Raw genomic sequence first — 21,086 nt, 5'->3', positions numbered from 1 at the left:
GGAGGCAGAGAAAGCGCATTTCGCGCTGTTTTATGCCCACGGCGCTCAATGGCCGCGGGCGAAAAACGGCGCAAAAATCGGCGTGCAGGGAGAGGAAAATCTGCCTCAAAGTTCCAAACGGAATTTTGAGGCAGATATTCCTCCCCCAAAACACTCCGTGTGAACATAGCCTTAAGCAGCAATTGCTAAAATGTAACTGCACATTACACATAAGGTAGACTGCAGATTTGCTGCAGAAATTTCTGTGACCATCGCATTCCTCTAAATAGTTTTCAGAAATCCACGTGCTTGCCACCAAAACAACCCCATTCAGATTCAACAGAATTTCAGTGGCAGAAATTTCTACAACAAATCTGCCTCATGTGAATAGTGTCAATACATATTAGATGAAAGTTGTCAGAACCCACCGATTATCCATGGTTTATAGGTCTCCCAACTCCACCAACATCTGCTGAAGGATAGGACATGTACGATCATTTGTTCCCGCCGGGGTCCGGCAGCAGCTTATTCTTTTCTCACCAAGCGTGCATGTTAAAGGCTGAGTCGGGGGGGGGGGGGGGGGTGTTGACCAAAAAGCACACGGGCAAAAGTTATCGTAAGTGTATGGGCACCTTTAAAGCAGCGTTCCCACACCTGAGGCTTCCCAGCATGTCCTGACAGCATGATGGGTGCAGTAATTTTGCAACAGTTAAGGAGTCCCAGGTAATAGAAAACTGAATAAGGCTGCAGTCACATCTGCGCTAGGGCTCCTTTCTGACGGAACAGAGTCCCGACAGACAGAAACCATACCGTATGTTTCCGTCACCACCTTTCGGACTACGGTATTGATTCCGTCAAATCGAAGGAACCCATGCACAACGGAGACAAATGGATACCATTGACACCGGATCAGTAATCATTGAAATCAATGGTGATAGTGTCGGTCAGGGCTCCGTTCAGACAGATGCCAGTACAGATGTGAACGAAGCCTTCTAGGAATATGTGCAGATGCTGTAAACGACAATGTGTTGTCTTCCCTTCAGGTCGGGGACGGCCTTTAAAGTGTTTGTGTCAATATTTAGATTTTCTTTTACCAAGGAGCTCAGGACCAGTGACACTGGTCAGCATTGCACTCCCCTAATAAAGTAAAGCTGTGAACTCATGCCAAAAATGCACTCACCATTCCCCTAAAAGCTCAGTCATAGAGTGGGAATTGATGTCCTACTGCCCTAGTAATGTGTTTTATACATGAAATGACGGCTGGATGAAATTGCCTCTACCCCTGTATGACATTCACAGTAAAGCCTAATACTGGAGCAGTGTCTGATGATTGTAGATCAGGATGATGTCAGGGTCCTTTCCATGCTAGATCAGGATGATGGCACTGTAGTACCAGCATTAAGTATACAGCAACATAAATAGTGTATAAACTGCAATTAGTCATAAGAACTACTGGAGACTTTAAACACAACATACATAATAGCCCAGATGTAGAGACTGTAACCTGGTCATTTATTCATGCATATAGTCAACCCGAAGAAAATTATATTGTGACTATTATTCGTTGACAAGTCATTGGCCTGAATTAGTGGAGTTGTCGAGAGTCAAAAAAAAAACAAAAACCGAATGCAGCCCCCAGACAAGTGTTTCTTTTTTTTAAATTTTTATAGCTCTGCCTTGCGACCTTAAATTGTGGCGAGCCGTAATACCAGACTAGACGAGTTGCACTTTTTCTTAACAATCCCTTTTATGATGTCCCAATAAATAACGTATATGGCATGAACCATTATTATTACGAGGTGGGGATTATGCCCGGAACTAGGTCATTGCCATCTCGTCTCAGCGATGATAAACGTCAGGTGATTCACACAGGAGATTTATTAAGAGATTGGCGCTAGTTTTCTGGCAGAAAAAAAAAGTTTAAAATTTTTGTGCAAGCCTGTAGGGCAAAAATTTGTGACCTTAGATTTTCCGCAATTATAAAAAGTGTGTGGGGCTTAGCTGGAGGGGCCGGGTCACCTTCAGCCCCATAATGTACTATAATGGACTCCATAAGTTATAGCAGAAACCGATGCCGGCTCTTACTAGAGCGGGCATTGGTTGAAGACTGGCGTATGAAACACCAGTCTTTGTAAATCTGGGCTTATATATGTGGTAATGGCTTCAAAATAATTACTGGGTATTCATGAACACTGGAAAACTGCTCAAGCATGGCAATACCCATAACCAGTCAATACTGATGGTAATTTAATGCTATCAAAAGGGATAAGGCACCGGTTAAAGATTAAAAAATATGTCTGCATTCGCGCAGAAACAGCGCCACCATAGGTTGTATGTAGTATTACAGCTCAACCCTATTCACTTGAATAGCGCTGAGCTGTAAACCATGGACAACCAATGGATCTGGAAGAAAACTGCCATGTTTATCTAATCGCACAGAACCTCAAGTAAAAGGTATTTTAACCCTTGTGTGAACAGCGCCTCATATGTGATACTAAACAGGGTATGTACAAGCTTCCAATGGAACAAGGCAATCATATACGCAGAGCTATTCAACCATTCGTTTCATACAGATTTTTTAAAACTATCCATGTTCATATGTGGCCATTTTTAATGGTGTCGCCCTCAGTAGTGACCGTCCCACCCTGTATCAATGGACCTTGACAGCCAAACCAGCATCCAGCTATCTAATGTGTATGCCAATGTGTTCAATATCTTTAATGCTGACCAAACTCTGCTCAAAATCTGATCCACCGATGATGTCACCGTAACAGCGTCCCCACCAATAAGGTTATGGATTCCATCAGATACTACACCACAGCACGACTAACATCTTTGCAATTCAGCACCACAAGTAGCGCCTTACATTCTTTAATGACTTTTTTAAAGGAAAGAAATATTACAAAAATTTGTGAGAAAAAGGCATACGTGCTACAAAACAGTCACAATTACACAACTCCAGTCCATATACATATTCAGTATGCGATACATATACATACACCATAGTGAAAACATGCGATCAAGAGATATCCTTACCGGTTTAATACAAAATACACAGACATCTTATAATGGAGAATATAATTCAGTGTCCAAAACTGTAGCTGTCGGGGGAAAGGGGAAAACAAAAGGCAACAAACCCTGCACTATTGAAATGCATCTATTATACAATGTATGCAGAAATGTACGAAATAAAGCCGTGCTCTCATCGGGCCGGACAGAGTGAGAACGCAGCTATGCAATGCGAGTGAAAGTGTAGGCATCAGAAAAAACTAAAATACAGTAACCACACAAAACAAGGTGGTGAGGGCGCTCTATCAGGATGGACCTATAGGGAGGAGACTGTAGAATGGATTTCCCGCCACATCTGGTGCTATGTAATCGAAGGTTTTGCGCTGTGGCTGGAAATTAAGTTCTTACATAAGATGTGAAGTCACTGTAGATAAGTTTCCTGTCTTATCACCCTGCAAAACTAGGGGGTACAAAAACCTTCTAAAACCCAAATGTTTATTTTTTTGCCCTCGAAATTACTCACCCCATTGATTAAAATGTATGGAAAACTTGCATTGGTAAACTAGGCAAACGGCTAGGGGAGCTGCAGCGAGGATCGTTGTTACTTTTAATGCCAAGTATTACCTCTATGGCAAAAAGTCGTAAACACCTTCACTTTTTTTAGGCCTTATTCAGACGGCCGCGTTCGGTCCGTGATATACGGGCCGTGCGTCAGCCGCATTTCCCGAACCGACCACAGTTCAGGCAACCAGGCTTCTAGAATCATAGTTATCTATGATACTAGAAGTCCCTGACTCCTATCAGGAATACTGTCCCGTACTGTAATCATGTTTTCAGTACGGGACAGTATTCCCACGGGAAGGCAGGGACTCCGATAACTATGATGCTAGGAGCCCGGCTCCCTGAACGGTGGTCGGTCCAGGAAATACTGCAGACACATGGTCCGTATAGCACGTACTAAACACGGCTGTCTGAATAAGGCCTTAGGCCCCATGCACACGACCGTAAAATCGCCAGTAATTACGGGCCCATTCATTTCTATGGCCGACGGACACCTTCCCGTATATTTCCGGGAATGTGTCCGTGCCGTAGATTCTCACCGAAAAAAATAGGACATGTCCCTTTTTTTTTTTTTTTTTACAGACCGTGCTCCTATACTTTATAATGGGAGCACGGCCCATAAATACGGACGGCCGTCCGCGCACGTAATTACGGGCACGGTCGTGTGAATGGAGCTTTAGTCTATAACCAGAATATGGAACCTACGCCTACCGCTTTACGACACTGTAGTAAAAAAAACAAACAGCATAACACAAAACTTAACACAGCACATTTTTGGTAACACATTGCTTGAATCGTTAATCAATAGAAATACCTTAGCCTTGGAGGCAAAAGCCTTTATAAAGACCGTTGTGTATATTGAATTCCTAAGTTGGAAATATTTTTGCAGGGAAGACACTACAGATATAATAATGACTTCCGGACATGAAAACAGAAAAAAACCCAAAAACTAAAATAACAAAAACATTTAAACAAACTTTATAAACCTTTTGGGAAACAATTACAGCACTTGTTTAGAAAAATAGATCTTTCGAAGTACTAACTACATTATATTGTCTAAAATGTCTATCTTTTCCCTCGCTTGTTTCCAGCTGGGGGCTTCTTAAGCTGGAGCAGCTGTGATCCAGTCCCAAAACCTGCCGACGAGGAGTTAGATACTCCGAAGGTTAAGCCAGCTGACGCATTGATCCCGGGATTGCTGAAGTTAAATCCAGATGTAGATGAACTGCCAAATCCTTTAGGGGATAAAATACATTTGAAACCATTAATTTAAGTGAGAAAGGGTTTCCATTTAAATAACTCTACTCTAGCGAAAACATGATACAATTCCCTCCACTTATTTACACTGTGGAATGGTTACATTGTGTGAAACGGAGAAGTGACAAAACATCACAAAAAGTTATTTAAAGTGAACCCCATCACTTAAAAAAATGAAGTTTCATTCCACTCTGACATTCCCGTGGAAATGCAGGGCTTAGATACAAATGTCAGAATTACTGGACTGCTTTGGGAGAAAAATCGGATCACCTAGTAGTATACTTTCCAAAAATTCTCTTTGTGCCTTTAGCAACGTTGGGTGTGTGACTCGGTAACACTTTGCCAAATAACTTACAACTCCCTGGGAAAAATTGTTTCTTGGCTGAAAAATGTCTCGTGGCATGTATTTAAGTGGCAGGTTCACTTTAAATCTCAAAAGACAAAATGAAATAAATGTAAATGGGTCAGAGAGAAGGAGAAAGCTAGAAGGTTCAGTCCATAGATCAGGGATCACTTGTACAAATGTAACACATGGCACCAACATCAAATCATTACAAAGGGTCTTTGCATGCAAGATATTTCAGGGCATGGGAGGCGCGTTATATACTTTTTTTTGCTTTTATTTTGTTATATTGCACTTTTGGAATATCAAACAACAAGAGGAAAATATAAAAGGAGGAGAGTCAAAGGGATTTTTCAGGTCTATGTAAATAAAGCTTAAAAAGGGTTCGGTTCATCTCGCCCCTTTTTAAAGAGACTGTCACCACATTATAAATAAGTGCCCTATCTCCTACATAAGGAGATCGGCGCTGTAATGTTGGTGGCAGCAGTGCTTTTTATTTAGAAAAACGATCTATTTTTACCACTTTATGAGCGATTTTTAGCTTTATGCTAATGAGTTTCTTAATGACCAACTGGGCGTGTTTTTACTTTTTACCAACTGGGCGTTGTGAAGAGACGTGTATGACACTGACCAATCAGCGTCATACACTTCTCTCCATTCATTTATACAGCACATAGCTATTTATCGCTATGTGCAGCCACATAAACACACCATAACATTACTGCAGTGTCCTGACAATGAATATACATTACCTCCAGCCAGGACGTGATGTTTATTCAGAATCCTGACCACTTCTGAATCTTTTCTGTGAGATTTCCAGCAAGGCAAGCGTAATCTCGCAAGATTACGATGTAAACTAATTTCAAACGAGATTACGTTTGCCTTGCTGGAAATCCCACAGAAAAGATTCAGAAGTGTCAGGATTCTGAATACACATCACGTCCCGGCTGGAGGTAATGTATATTCATTATCAGGACACTGCAGTAACGTTATAGTGTGTTTATGTGACTGTAAATAGCGATATAGATAAATCGCTATGTGCTGTATAAATGAATGGAGAGAAGTGTATGACGCTGATTGGTCAGTGTCATACACGTCTCTTCACAACGCCCAGTTGGTAAAAAGTGAAAACAAGCCCACTTGGGCATTAAGAAACTTATTAGCATAAAGCTAAAAATCGCTCATAAAGTGGTAAAAATAGATAGTTTTTCTAAATAAAAAGCATTACTGTCACCTACATTACAGCGCCCATCTCCTAATGTAGGAGATAGGGCACTTATGTGGTGACAGAGTCTCTTTAAATTGAATCTGGCCCAGTGATCCACTTTTTATGGCCGGGGAAGTAGGTGCAGCCATACAAATCCCCTGCAGTGGCCAGTGAAAATGTAGTACTACCTTGCAAGCAGGCCATTTAACCCTTCCACTGCCAGCAATGTATGAAATACGTTATGACTTTAACCGATTGCCGCAGCTAAAATATAGGGGCTAGAGCTTGGCATCACATTAAAGAGGGGTTGTCCAATCCTAAAAAAAACTGATGGCCTATTCTCAGGAAAGGCCATCAATATCTGATCGGGTCTGACTTCCGGCATCCTTGCCGATCAGCTGTTTTAAAGAGACCCCAGGGCTCGTACACGCGCGGCTTCCCCATCATTTCCTTTGCTGCTCACACTGTGAATCGTTGACACACTTGTAACAGCGGTTCAAGGTATTACAGCCTTCTCCCATTCACTTCAGTGGCATAAAGGTGCCTATGATTTTTTTTTTATTTTTTTTAAAGAGATGACGCTTTTTAAGGACTGGTCTTTTGCAGGAGTCAATCATCATTTTCAGGTAAAGAAATTGTAGCGTTTAATGAATATGATTTTTTTTTAGTATGAGGGAATGCATAACAAAAAGTGCCTTTATTTTTTTCCCCCGATATTCACCGTTTAACCCTTTCCCACAACAGGACGTGCCAGGTACGTCATAGTGCGAATGGGTGATGTAGGGATCGCGCGCACACGCTGAGCCCTATCCATGTGTCAGCTCTGTATTACAGCCTACACCCGGGACTAATGGCCAGGTACCGCAATCGTCCTGTTCCTGACCGTTTATTTACTTAAATGCTGCGTTCAATAGTGAGCGCATCATTTCAGCGGTTAGGAAAAGGGGGTGGCCCCCCTCCGACACGATTGCGGAGTGTCGATAGTTGTCATGGCAGCCTGGGGGCCTAATGAAGGTCCCCAGAACTGCCTTCTGCCTGCCTCTGCCACAGGCAGGGCTTAACAGAAGCTTGTAAAACTCACAACATACTGTAATACATCAGTATTGTAGTGTATTGTACCAACGATCTCACAATCGCTGGTTCAAGTCCCCTAGGGGGAACTAACAAAAAGTGTCATAAAAAAAAAAAAGTAAAATAATGTTTTCAGTAGTGAAAAAATAAATAGAAAAATTTAAAAAGTAAAAAAAAAACGACAGTAAAATAGTGACTGTGCATGCAAAACACACAGGCATCTTATAGGGCACACAGCCCTGGGGGGCCTTTATTAGGCCAAGGGCCATCACGATTTCCCAGCCTGCCCTGGTGATTGCTTTGCCGGGGCTTACCAGAACAGGACAATGGGAGCCTTCAGGAGGTAAACGACTGGGATCAGGGTTTTCTCTATTCCTGGCTGTCAATCACACCCACACTCCCGTTGCTCATCACACAGGCATAGCTGTTGTGTCCTCACGATCAGTGACTATATACATGTACAGTATCCCGTGAGTACTACATTCCGCTGTATATCATATTGCAATAAGAGGTTAAAAGAGCTCTCCTAGGAAATGGGTAAAATACAAACTCCTCAGAACCCCAATTTTTACTAGACCTTATATTTGGGACTGACAAATATAGGGGTTCAAGCGGCATGATTTACTATTTAAAACCTCTCCTTCAGGGATTGACACCAGTAAAAAAAATATGTAGAAGCCAGAATCCAATGAGCTCATGCTGGAAACAAAGGTTACAAGAGAATCAGACTGCGGGAGAATAGCTGCAAACCATCTTAAAAGGGGATGACATATGAAGACAACCCTATAAACGATTAGGGCATATGGACATCATAGAGGGCGTCTCCCAGCACGGGTCTCGGACCCGCTTTCCATTGGTGAGCCTCATTTTCTGCAAGCTGCTGGTATAAGTATTTCTAATCATCTGTATAAGATTTCCCATGGGACACGTCTATCCATATATATAATGCTTTATATATGCGTCACTGTACTTTACAAAGCTGCTCAAATAATATACACACAATACAAACCTGCACTGAGGCTTCCAGATGGTTTATTTGGAGTTCCAAAGCCAAAGGTGGAGGCCCCAGAGGTGTTGCCTCCAAAAGCAGAACTACTTCCAAATCCTAGTGGGACAGTATTAGACAAAACACATGTAACATAATTTGTAACACAGTAACACAAAGACAGCTACAAGGGTTATATATAAAATACACTCATACTAAACAATAAGAATTTATAACCGTTTCTCCACCAAGTGCTACATTTATTAACACTAAATATACACCATTTATAAAACACTAAAGGGCCTTCAAGTCAATTTCTAAAAAGACTATAAAATAAACTAAATATTCTATAAAAACATAAGGGTAAGCAGATAGCAAGCTACGATCCTCGACCTAGTTTACCTGGGGTACTTTAATGAACCCTCTGGGTAAAACGGATATACTTAGGGGGTGGTGAATGACAAGGATTCAGGCCCCAAACTAGGCATAACACTATCAGTTTTGCCCTGAGTGGTTCTTTATGGCATGGAAATTAAAGGTCTTTATATAGTTTAATTTATACAATATTTTAATGTAAAATACACTAAATACTTCTACAGCTTTCAATGTTTTAGCATACCTAATGTATTTGATATTCAGCTTTTAAGGGTACGGGTAACCAGACAGACCCTTCATGTTAGGGCGCCTAAGATACCCTATTACAGACGTCTACACAGCCAGTAGGCGCGGACATGTGAACACTACTGTATTTCTGACTTGCCTATCATAATAGGTGTCCAAAAACATTTCAGTCCCCTGATCATAAAAAAGGGTTGGTCTAAATGTCAATTTGAGACAGACTGGTTGCTATAGAAAACACTGTCGGATGGCTACAGCACGCCCTTAGCAAACAGTCTATCTTACAATAACCAGGTCTCTAAACCGGCATTGAGATTAGTGAAAAGAAAGGTCAATAAGGCCTAGCCTAAAGCTCCTTTAACACATGCTTTGGACCAGCTATCGTTTTTTTAAAGCCCAAACCAGGTGTGGATCCTAAAACCCAAAAACAATATTATACTTATTTTAGCTTAAAAACACCCCAAAAAAACAAAAAGGGATGCAAAATACTGATGAAATACAAAAGCATGAGTGAGGCCTAACTCAAACCTTCTGTAGCAGAGAGAAAAAACCACAGGATATTTTGGACCAAGTAGCAGATAAGCAGAAATTGGTGCTAAAGAGGAAGGAAGAGCAAGAGGAGACTAAGCCAACTTAGTTGTTTAAAAGGCAATACTAACAAAATATTTAATCTTTACGTATTAAAAGCTCAACGCTAGACATAATAGTAAAGAGGAATCTGTAGAGTAATAAGCAGAGGTTAAGGCACAATACTGAGGTGTGCAGATATAGGACATAAAATGAGAACCAACAATAGACAACCTATTACCATTGCATTCTACAAGTCCACGACCCGGACAATGCAAAGTGCTGACACAGGCCCACGTGCAGGACCTATCTGCAGACCCGACCTAAACACATTTCCCAGCATCGGAGATCAGACCTGGGTGTCAGTGAAACTGGGTAATGACACTCCGTATATGCAAAATTCTTCTCAATAGAATGGTTCTCAAGATTTAGAAAATCTATTTTCAAATACTCTAGTAAAACATTCTGAGCTGATAAAGGGGAGCGATTCATTAAGAATCTTCATCGATCGAATAGATAGATACCTCTAGGACCTGGCACGTCCATGTATTACACAAACAGCCCATTGGTTTTAAAGGGTGCCATGTAATGCTCTATTTCTCCAGTGGTGGCACTGCCGGGAAATTCTAAGCTTGTTGCCAGGTTCCATCTGAGATTACAGCTGATCACAGTGGTCCTTTCCTCACAAAAAGGATAGTCCAAAGTGGATAACCCCTTTAAGATGTCACATTAAAAGTATTTAAGGTTTCTAACAAAAAGTCTAACGTTGTGCCAAATTTGGTGGCATAGATTAAGAGTGTAAGAACTTTGAATCTGTGCATTACTCTAGTTCAGGATTTATGAAGCATATACAGTATATGATTTCCCTTTAACTCTGTTTTGTGCAGTTGTAGCTAATTTATGTAATGTGACTTTACGCCTTTTCCTTGAGATTGTCATATGTACATGAAGCTGTAACCTCGCACATGCCATTGTTAAAACGCAGGTGCTCTCCTTTTACGGCCATGTGATGGTAGGCGGCTGCAACTGCTTTGCTGTTGTAAACCAATGTCAAAACGATAGTTTTTTTTTTTTTTTGCAAAACTACATGTTTTATATGGCTATGAAGCCAGAAAAATCATTCCAATTGTTAAAACACACCAAAGAATCAGCAAAGCCAGGAGGATATATAGACATAGGCCTACGTAAGAGGACATATAGACATAGGCCTATGTAGGAGGAAATGTCAAATACACAAGCATAGGAGGATATATAGACAAAAGCCTACACAGCAAGATCACTTCATCAATCGGACTGATTTCCCTGGAGGAAAATAAGTTTGATTGTTATTTAGTCCATGTGCTGAACATGGTCTTGAGATGATTAGTATTAATAAGCCAGGAAAACGCATTGTCTCCGATCATGTGACCTATTCATACATATGTGATACAGCCAGAGAAATACTATGAAAAATATATTTATTTTTTTTAAATAATTTTATTTTGCATAAAATTAGCAAAGGAACGAAGGAGAGAAAAGAGAGTCTGTCCACTAAACTCATTCCAATCTCAGGAAGGATGAAGGTTTAAAATTGTAAGAAGCCCAATAAAGTCTTCATAAAGAACAATTCAATGTTCCCATATCACAACACTTCTAACAGTGCAAAATATTTGTAACAATAATAGAATATAGAAAGTACCTCCAAGATTTGAAGAGCCCAAGCCAGCCGGCTGCAGAGCAGTACTCATAGCTGAGCCGAATGGTGCTCCAAACCCCACTCCCAGAGAAGGCCGAGGCCCTAGTATAAAGAGTAAACAAACAAAAAAAAAAAAAAGAGAAAAAAAAAAGCAAAGAAAAAAAGGAAAAAAAAAACAAAAAAAAAAAAACTTTCCTTACTTTAAAAATTAAACAAAAAACTTAAAAAAGGCAGAAAGGTAGGACCAACTAAGATATAACCATACAGGACCTACTCCCACAGTCATTTGTTGAAACACTAAGAATTGTATGAAAGCAAGGCTACGGCCAAGACAGAATTACTAACAGGATTAACAGCACTAATATAAAGAACACAACCATAGATTATTGTTTATTCAATTTATTTTTCATTTTCAAAGAATGGGTAACATTATGACATTTCAGTTTCTCACACACATTGGTAGTCTAGAGCCTGGATTTGCTGGGGTGGGGGGGGGTGGTAAATACATAATACAGAGACGATATATAACTTGCTTTTGATTTTTGTGGTGCACTGAAACATGGTTTTACCACATCCGGCACGTGCTGCAATGCCAATGAATCAGGGACAGATGTATATTGTAAAAATACAGCGGTTAAAAAAAGGCAACAAAAAGTACAGAATATAAAGGGGATATTTTCTTAGAACTTTCTATACGCTCTACATAATACTGAGACCTCTCCAATTTAGCAGCTCCTGCATTTGGAGTTTGGATAGCCCTGGATTGTACATAGTACACCCATTTTAGTAATTACAAAAATTTGCCTGGATTTCCACTTTAAAATGCGTAAGATTTTAAAGCTGAACGGTGTATGAATAATACTGCCCAGTCCAGTGCCCCCCACCCCCACCACACACATGCTGCTCTTCTGGTTTTCAGATTTAACAAGGGATATAAGATATGCCAGTGGTGATGGTAGTGGGGAACACACTTAACAGAACCCGAGAGTCATTGAACCTGAAATATAGTGCTTTTCTAAAAGCACCATCATCATAAGCAGTTAATACCGCTTCATAAAAGTACACTGAACAATCTCACAGACTAGGACTACATGTGTCCCTGACCTCTAAGAAGTGAGAATATTTAGGAGCTGCACTCGCCAAAATGCTCTTCATCTATTATATAGATATTTACACTACATGAGGGTTATTCTTTTCATACAACATACATCCTCCTGAATGTCATCAATGTACCTTAATTAAAAGGTATGTAAATGAACATTTATTATAGCCTCCAATTCCACAAAATCTTCTTGAACTACATAATTCAGCAGCTTCCCCTACATGCCGATAGCTGCCTAGCCCCTCATGGGATATCACATGGACTGCTGAGCAGGTGGAAATGTGATTGGTCAAATACTGAACAAGTCTACAAGCTCCACCCCATAGACTCAGGGCTCATGCATGGGAGTACATGCTCTTTTAGTAGTGCCGATCACATTGATAAAGTGAGTGGACCTTGACTACCACACTTGGTCTAAGTGCAATTACACCAATCACTAGCACTAGCAGTGGAAGACTTACAAGGGAAATAGCCCTTTTAGATTTGAAATGCATGTCGAAGCTGTAAGACCAAAGGCAGCGGCATTTTATCTTACTGTACTAATATTTGAAGAAAACACGTCAAACCTCATGAAACAGTAACACAATGTATAAGTACAGACTCAAATGTCTTATTGTCAACCTGTCACTCACATCCTTATACTACTGTAGCCTTAAAGGCAACCAATAACTTTAAAGAGGCTTTGTCACCACATTATAAGTGCCCTATCTCCTACATAAGGAGATCGGCGCTGTAATGTAGGTGACAGTAATACTTTTTATTTAGAAAAACTATCTATTTTTAACCACTTTATTAGCGATTTTTAGCTTTATGCTATTGAGTTTCTTAATGCACAAGTGGGCGTGTTTTTACTTTAGACCAAGTGGGCGTTGTACAGAGTAGTGTATGACGCTGACCAATCAGTGACCAATCAGCGTCATACACTCCTCTCCATTCATTTACACAGCACTAGCGATATAGCTATATCGCTATGTGCAGCCTCATACACAAACCCTAACATTACTGCAGTGTCCTGACAATGAATATACATTACCTCCAGCCAGGACGTGATGTGTATTCAGAATCCTGACACTTCTGAATCTTTTCTGTGGGATTTCCAGCAATGCAAACGTAATCTCGTTTGAAATGACAGGTTACATCGTAATCTCGTGAGATTACGCTTGCCTTGCTGGAAATCTCACAGAAAAGATTCAGAAGTGTCAGGATTCTGAATAAACATCCCGTCCTGGCTGGAGGTAATGTATATTCATTGTCAGGACACTGCAGTAATGTTAGGGTTTGTGTATGTGGCTGCACATAACGATATAACTATATCGCTAGTGCTGTGTAAATGAATGGAGAGAAGTGTATGACGCTGATTGGTCACTGATTAGCCAAGTGGGTGTTGTACAGAGGAGGGTATGACGCTGACCAAAGTAAAAACACGCCCACATGGGCATTAATAAACTAATTAGCATAAAGCTAAAAATAGCTCATAAAGTGGTAAAAATAGATAGTTTTTCGAAATAAAAAAGCACTGCTGTCACCTACATTATAGCGCCGATCTCCTTATGTAGGAGATAGGGCACTTATGTGGTGACAGAGTCTCTAAGCAATATCACACGTCACATTTTTGGGTTAAGGTCAACCACATAGTGGTCTCCGACTGATTAAGGTTTACATGACAAACAACGACAACCCATCTGTATATTAGTCAAGATAGTTTAATATTAATACAATCTTTATTCACTATTATATTCTAACAAACAAAATATAAAAGCCATAAAAAAAAATGTAAATACGCTAAAAGCTCACAAGAGTCAAATCACATAAATAAAAAGTGTACCTTGTCTGTAACTTGACAAAATGGAGCTTAAATACTGATTTTTATGAGCATTCATGAACTGTTGCGTTAAGAGGACACTGCCTCCTAAACCTGGGAAAAATATAGGCCCTATTACATGAATGATCAGGCAAACGAGTGTTCATATGAATGATTGTTTCCGATTATTGCCCTGTGGAAATAGGGCAACGATCAGCTGATGAATGCTCGTTCATCGGCTGATCGTATTGTTGATGCAGCATTAAATATTATCATTGTCGGCTAAAAGGAGCAAATGAGAAACGATCAACGAGTTGTCTCGCGATCTTGCAAATAAACTAAACAATCTTAACATAAAATGAGCTTCAATTGAAAACTAGTTGCTAAAATTTGAATAAATTAGTTGTCTGGGTTGAATAATCCCTTGTGAAAAGCCACATAAGGTCATACTGAGTTTACACAACAGGACCCCCAGCCATGGATTTAACACGGTCGGTCAAAGAATTTAAGGTCCATTAACACGGCCCGATATGGGACGTGAAAACCAGAGCTGATCGATGAGACCGCTCCTTGATCGGCATTTATTTGCTCCTTTCACAAGGAGCTGTGATCAGTAATGTATGGGGATTAGCGATTGTTACCATGATCTTTCTTCCCCACACATTTCCATCACATCTCCCTGCATAAACGGCACGATCAACTGATGAACATGCGTTTGCTCATTCATCGGCTGATCGTTGTACTGTTTACACAGGAAACGAGCATTCATATGAACGCTTGTTTGCCAGATCACTGACCCGTGTAAAAGGGCCTTAAAATTATGTGTCGCCTGGCCACAAAAGCTGATTGTGAGGGCAATTATTGCCTCCGAGATTAGAATAGGTGTGCTTATTTCCTTAAAACAGGGGCTGAGCTGCCATATCATACACAGCCCATGGATAGGAGTGGCACAGTTTCTAGGGTAAACAAAAAAATCACTAACTTAATTTTAACCATTTGAGAATTATCGCCTTATAGACTTGAAGGGCTGGTCCGCATTGAACAAGCCCTACTTGTTCGAAGGGTTCCTTGACAATAAACGGGTCACGAGTCCCTGGGACCCCCAGCAATTGGATGTAATCTGTGGGAAAACCTAGCAGTAAGTGTTCAATTATCCTGCAGCGCCACCACAGCAGAAACGAATACACAGTGGCCATTAAAGTCAATGGGTTGTCTGCGTAATGCAGGACAGGACAAGTCCTCCAGGGCAAGAGACCATCTTTGTAAACATTTTCTATTTCAGCCAAGAGATGAAAATCCAGAACATAGGACCCCCCCCTCCTCCTCTTAACTCGGAGTTCCCTAATAGGATATATATGAAAATGGGTTTTCTAAACCTACAGCAAGAAAGCTTATTTTAGGGTACAGTGCCCTTATAAGATGCTATTGCTCAAAAAAAAAAAATATATATATTTTTTTGTTCTCAGTAAGGGCAAACATTTATGCTTCCATTTTAAATCAGATCCATTAAGGTAACTGGATGCCTTGCTGCAGATGTGAAGTCTTAGGGCTCACGCACACACGTGTAATACAGCACTTCGTTATCTAGAGTCCATACAGTACCTGCATTCACCACCTATGTCATACAGAGGCACACAGAGGTTTGTTTTTACTGCATGTTGTATTACTGAATGCTTCCAGTGGAGAACATGCCGCCATATGAAGGCACTCCGCACTTGTACTGCGCTCCACAGACCAGTAGTGACTCAGCGGGCAGTGTGACCGGTCGTATGCATGAGTCCTTAATCTAAATTTTAGAGGTCAGTTTTAAACATGTCTTAAATAAAACTTGTTCACTTACGGCTAGCAGTACACGAGCACTTTACAAGTTTTAGTAAAGGGATTAAATGATTTTATTAGTTTTACTATAGCTACTTAAAAAGTTATTCATTTGGCAATGGAAAGGTGGTGACACTTATGAAATCTTTGCCTGATTCACAAAATAAAAACACTACAGCGGGAGAATAGATTTACCGACTTTCTTATATTCGCCAAAAGCAAATCTCGCACTAGGTGTATAGCTTCACCAATACATCCTAATGGCAGGCACATTATAAACTGATTCGTAAATTGAACCAAATCTAATAATTTCGCTCACCATCACTGGCATGGTAAAGTTTATATTTGCCCAACCCATTCAGAAGTGCAAATATTTAGCAGCTAGAGTAAAAATAAATGACAGGCACTTAAAGGGAACCTGTCAGCAACTAGGATATCTCAAAACTGCAGACAGAAAAAATGATGTTTAATTCCCCTGAAGCGCCGATCGCACTAAGGCGGGACTTGATGTGCTCCTGCACGCTACAAACCCCGCCCCTCTGCTCTGAGTGATGGCTCTAGTGGACTGCTGATTGGCAGCTTAAGTCTTCACCCAAAGCAGAAAGTGGCACTTGCAGTCGGTGCAGCTTCAGAAACCCCCGATCAGCTGTATTGCCAGGGGAAGGTGCAGCCAGCCATACATTTGCAGCAATGAAGTATTACATGCCAGCTATTCAAATGAATGTTCATCCATGTAATACATAGAAGGCCAGAGTCACCGAGCACAAGAGCCTCTCGGTTAGCAGCTCTCCAATCTGGTTTATGGGAGGGAGGGTACCGAGTGGGAGACCCTCCACAATGAAGTCCCTATGCACTAACAAAGCATATGGACGGGGTTGCCTTTAACAAACCTTTTATAGCGGCTGGATCGGCATTTTTATATTTATGTACAGCCACAAATCCCATGTAGCATTATATGTCACATTACATGATAGGGCTGGTTTAGGAACTTAATGCATATGATTAAAACATTAAACTCAAGTCCAAGATGAAACGTACAAGCGTTTTCTGATTGTACGGCCGATTTTTTCTATATATCATGTTACATTACTAAGAGCTATTTAAATTCGGTGTGTAAACAAATGTATAACACACTACACTGTTACACACAAAATATAAAGCACACTTTAAAACGGAAATTTTAGTGTTGCCAATTCTGCCGGACTATAATACACGGTGCAATAACTTATTTGCATTTGTAACGCACTATAAAATATATACAACTTTTATGGTCTTTACTTGCAGATGGCAAGACGAGGGGCATCTACTGGGGAACTTCTACCATCCCACACACAGAAAGAAAAAACAACAAACAATTAAAGCATACCTCCAGTGATCCAGTTAGAAACCTCGTATAACATGCACATCAGAAAAAAATATATAGTGTTTAAATTCAAGTTTTTAACCTAAAATTAAAAAATAAGTGCTTACTACATTCATTTCGATCTGGGGTAGATTAGGAGATTTGATTGAATTACTACAGCCCTTTACTTTCTCCCTGCTAACTTCAGCTGCAAGAGAAGACACATGGTAAGGGCTTGTCCACACGTAACGGAATTGCTGCATATTTTCCGTTCGGAATTGCGGACAGAAAATACGTAGCAGAATTTAGCAGCAGCAAAGTGGGTGAGATTTAACAAATTTCATCCACAAGCTGCGTAAAATTTCCGACCAGAACTTGACCTGCGGTGAGTATTTTTCGTACTGCAGCATGTCAATTCCTGCTGCGGAAAGTGGACTGAATTGCTGCGTTTTTCTGAGGCGATGTCACCATCTCCCAGCATTGTGAAAAACGCAGCAAAATACGCACCATTTTCTGTAGTAAAAAACGCAGGAAATGGTGCCGTTTTTCCACAGCTGAAATCCTGCTAATTTCTGCAGCAATTCCGTTACGTGTGGACAAACCCTGAGAGATAGATAGAGATTTAGCGAAAATAACTTTAGTATCGTACCTAAACAGGAAATTACAAGCGGTGTGTGTGTCTGTAGAGGGATCTTGATAGTTACTAAAGTCCTTTGATTACAGCAGCATCAGCAGTGTGTAGGAGTATACTAACAGGAGAGAAGGGGGGAGAAGTAGCAAGGATAATGGGAGCTAGCAGGCTTGAAGACCGTGACCGTGGCTGCAGCTCCACTGTATCTGTAATACGGCAGAGAATCAGGAAGGAGGATCGGTCTACAGCACAAACTGCTAAGCTTTGAAGGGAAAAAGCCCCATAAAAGGTACTGTACATAAGGATCATTGAAGGTGTGCATAAAAAAATTAAAAAAAACACCCAAAAACAGTTTTAGTGCTTCTAATACTAATATTTAACTTAAAACTATTAAATAACATAAGAAACAAATGGCTGCCAAAAACGGCAATTCACGAGAAGCAACCACGATAAGAAAACGGTTAAATATTGGTCTAAATCAGTATGGAAAAGGAAATCCAAACTATGTAAACAACCTTTAAAATCACTGGAGCAAACACTATAACCAAACATTGGCAGTGGAGTAAATATGCAGCATTCAAAGATTTCTTGAAGAAAAAAAAAAAAAAAAAGAATACAACTAAAAATCTTATAATACAACACTGCACACCATGACAGCCGGCCAGCTCACCCTCATACAGCAATGTTGCCTACAAATATTTTAGAACTAAACATCAAAGATAAAAATTGATATCTTATTTACATTAACACTAATCATAAGATGTTAGTTATAATAAAAATACGAATTCTTTCAGTTTGTGTAGTACCGGCAGCGGCCAGCGATTATAGAGGGCGTACTGTATGAGGGTATGTGTGTATAATACAAAGAGTAGTCATTTGCTGCAAAGGATTATGGCGATTTTTGGCACTTTTGAGTATAAGGTGGCCCAGCAATAAGACATTAATAGAAAACAGCCGGAAAAAAAAAAGGCTAGCATGGAACTAGAAAAATAATAGATCAGTTTACACAGAAGTCTTTGTTATGCAGAAAAAAAAAATTCCTTCAGGATTTTTGAGGCGGATTTTGAATTTTTTGCCGCAGTTTTTATTTTTTTTTAAGAAATCAAAATGCAAAAACGCAGGCGATTTTTGGTCAAAAAGTGATGCAAAAAAAAATGCTACTGAAGTGTGGCACATTTTGCTCCAAGAAAGGGCATGTAGCTTTTTTTTTTCCCCCTCAAGTGGTCAAAAGGCACCCGGTAAAAAACGCCACTGCCTTCCATAGAAATAAATGGGAACACGGTTTCTGCATAAAAATCAGCGCCAAAAACCTCTATGTGAACTTTGCCACGCTAGTCTATGGGCTGTTTTGGGTATTACAGCCATGCCCTATTTTTCACCTGGCTTCTAGGAATCCTGCAGTCACACATAACAAAGTTTTAGGACAGGACATGCTGAAGTCCCTAAACCTATTCTTTGCCAAGGCAAAGTGAATACAACATTTATTAGAAGGGTTCTAGGAGAACGTCCACCACCTACAAATAGAAATATGGGAACACTTCAGCATTACTCTGTTCACTACCAAAAGGTCTAAAATGCATCCAGAGACCGGACTGGTTACTTTGGTGGCATGAGGTATATAGAATGCTATCTAACGCATTTCTGAGGTTTCTTTTTCTTTTGCAGCAACTTCTACAAATTTCCCATTCCCCTCAAGTGTTCCAAAAACATAAAATGAAGAATGCCATGTATTCTAGAGCGAAAGCACAAATGACAATGTAATCTGCCGTCGTCTATCAGTCTGCTGGAGGAAGAGAATCAGAAAAAGACAGAGTAACCCACTATAAAGATAATGTCAAAGAATACATCTATAGATACCAAGATTAAAGGGGAAGAGAAGCTTTAAAGAGGCTCTGTCACCAGATTTTGCAACCTCTATCTGCTATTGCAGCAGATCGGCGCTGCAATGTAGATTACAGTAACGTTTTTATTTTTAAAAAACGAGCATTTTTGGCCAAGTTATGACCATTTTCGTATTTATGCAAATGAGGCTTGCAAAAGTACAACTGGGCGTGTTTAACCCCTTAGTGACCACTAATACGCCTTTTTACGTGATTCACTAATGGGCCTTAGGCTAGGCTGACGCCTTTTCACGTCAGCCTAGTCTAAGTCCTGCACGGGTCTCCCGTGCAGGCAGGAGCCGGGGCTCTGCTGTCTGATGACAGCTGAGCTCCTGCTCCAACGCCCGCGATCGAAGTTTACTTCGATCGCGGCTGTTTAACCCGTTAAATGCCGCCGTCAATAGCGACCGCGGCATTTAACTTTGTTTACAGAGGGAGTGCGCTCCCTCTGTCACCCATCGGCGGCCCACGAATGCAATCGCGGGTCTCCGATGGGGTGCCATGGCAGCCGGGGGACTGATAAAAGCCCCCAGGTCTGCCCTGGACATATTCCTGTTAGGACGCGCCGGAGGCACGTCCTAACATATTGCCTGTCAGATTTACACCGACAGGCAATAATGCTCTGGTATACGAAGTATACCAAAGCATTATAGCAGCGATCGGAATATCGCACAGTAAAGTCCCCTAGTGGGACTAATAAAATAAGTCATCAAAGTGAAATAAAGATTAATAATAAAAAGTACAGTAAAAAAATAAATAAAACCATTTTTTTCCATAAAAAGTGGTTTTATTTAGTAAAAGTGTAAAAAAAAAAAAAGTACACATATGTGGTATCGCCGCGACCGTAATGACTCCATTAATAAAGTTAATATGTAATTTAAACCGCAAAGTGAACACCGTAAAAAAAAACGCAAAAAACTATGGCGAAATTGCAATTTTTTTCCATTGCCCCCCAAAAAAGTCATAATAAAAATGAATCAATAAGTCCCATGTACCCCAAAACAGTACCATTCAAAACTACGTCTTGTCCCGCAGAAAACAAGCCCAAAAAATCACTACATTGATGGAAAAATAAAAAAGTTACGGCTCTTGGAAAGTAACGATGCAAAAACAAATTATTTTAGTTCAAAAGTGTTTTTATTGTGCAAAAGTCGTAAAACATAAAAAAACCTCCACATATGTGGTATCGCCGTAATCGTACCGACCCATAGAATAAAGGTAACATGTTATTTACGTCGCA

General features: G+C 40.4%; 1 protein-coding gene across 3 annotated transcripts in view; it reads right to left on the bottom strand.

Annotated features, from left to right (window-relative positions):
• Window positions 1-2,813: 2,813 nt before the first annotated feature.
• The window catches only part of NUP58 (nucleoporin 58), a 52,152-nt gene continuing 33,879 nt past the window's right edge, over window positions 2,814-21,086 (bottom strand). Inside the window, exons 13-15 of one of the 3 annotated variants that reach the window (XM_075851656.1) lie at window positions 11,276-11,374; window positions 8,437-8,532; window positions 2,814-4,784 (exon numbers count right to left, since the gene is read on the bottom strand). In XM_075851656.1, coding sequence (XP_075707771.1) covers window positions 4,615-4,784; window positions 8,437-8,532; window positions 11,276-11,374 — 365 coding nt within the window. In that variant the 3' untranslated portion in view covers window positions 2,814-4,614. The remainder of the gene's footprint in view (window positions 4,785-8,436; window positions 8,533-11,275; window positions 11,375-21,086) is intronic. The other 2 variants (XM_075851657.1, XM_075851658.1) reach the window with 2 other exon arrangements.

The sequence above is a fragment of the Rhinoderma darwinii genome, chromosome 2 (genome assembly GCF_050947455.1).
Source record: "Rhinoderma darwinii isolate aRhiDar2 chromosome 2, aRhiDar2.hap1, whole genome shotgun sequence".
NCBI classification, from domain to species: Eukaryota; Metazoa; Chordata; class Amphibia; order Anura; family Rhinodermatidae; genus Rhinoderma; species Rhinoderma darwinii.
Note: the sequence above shows the minus strand (reverse complement) of the source record. Positions and strands in the feature narration are given on the sequence as shown.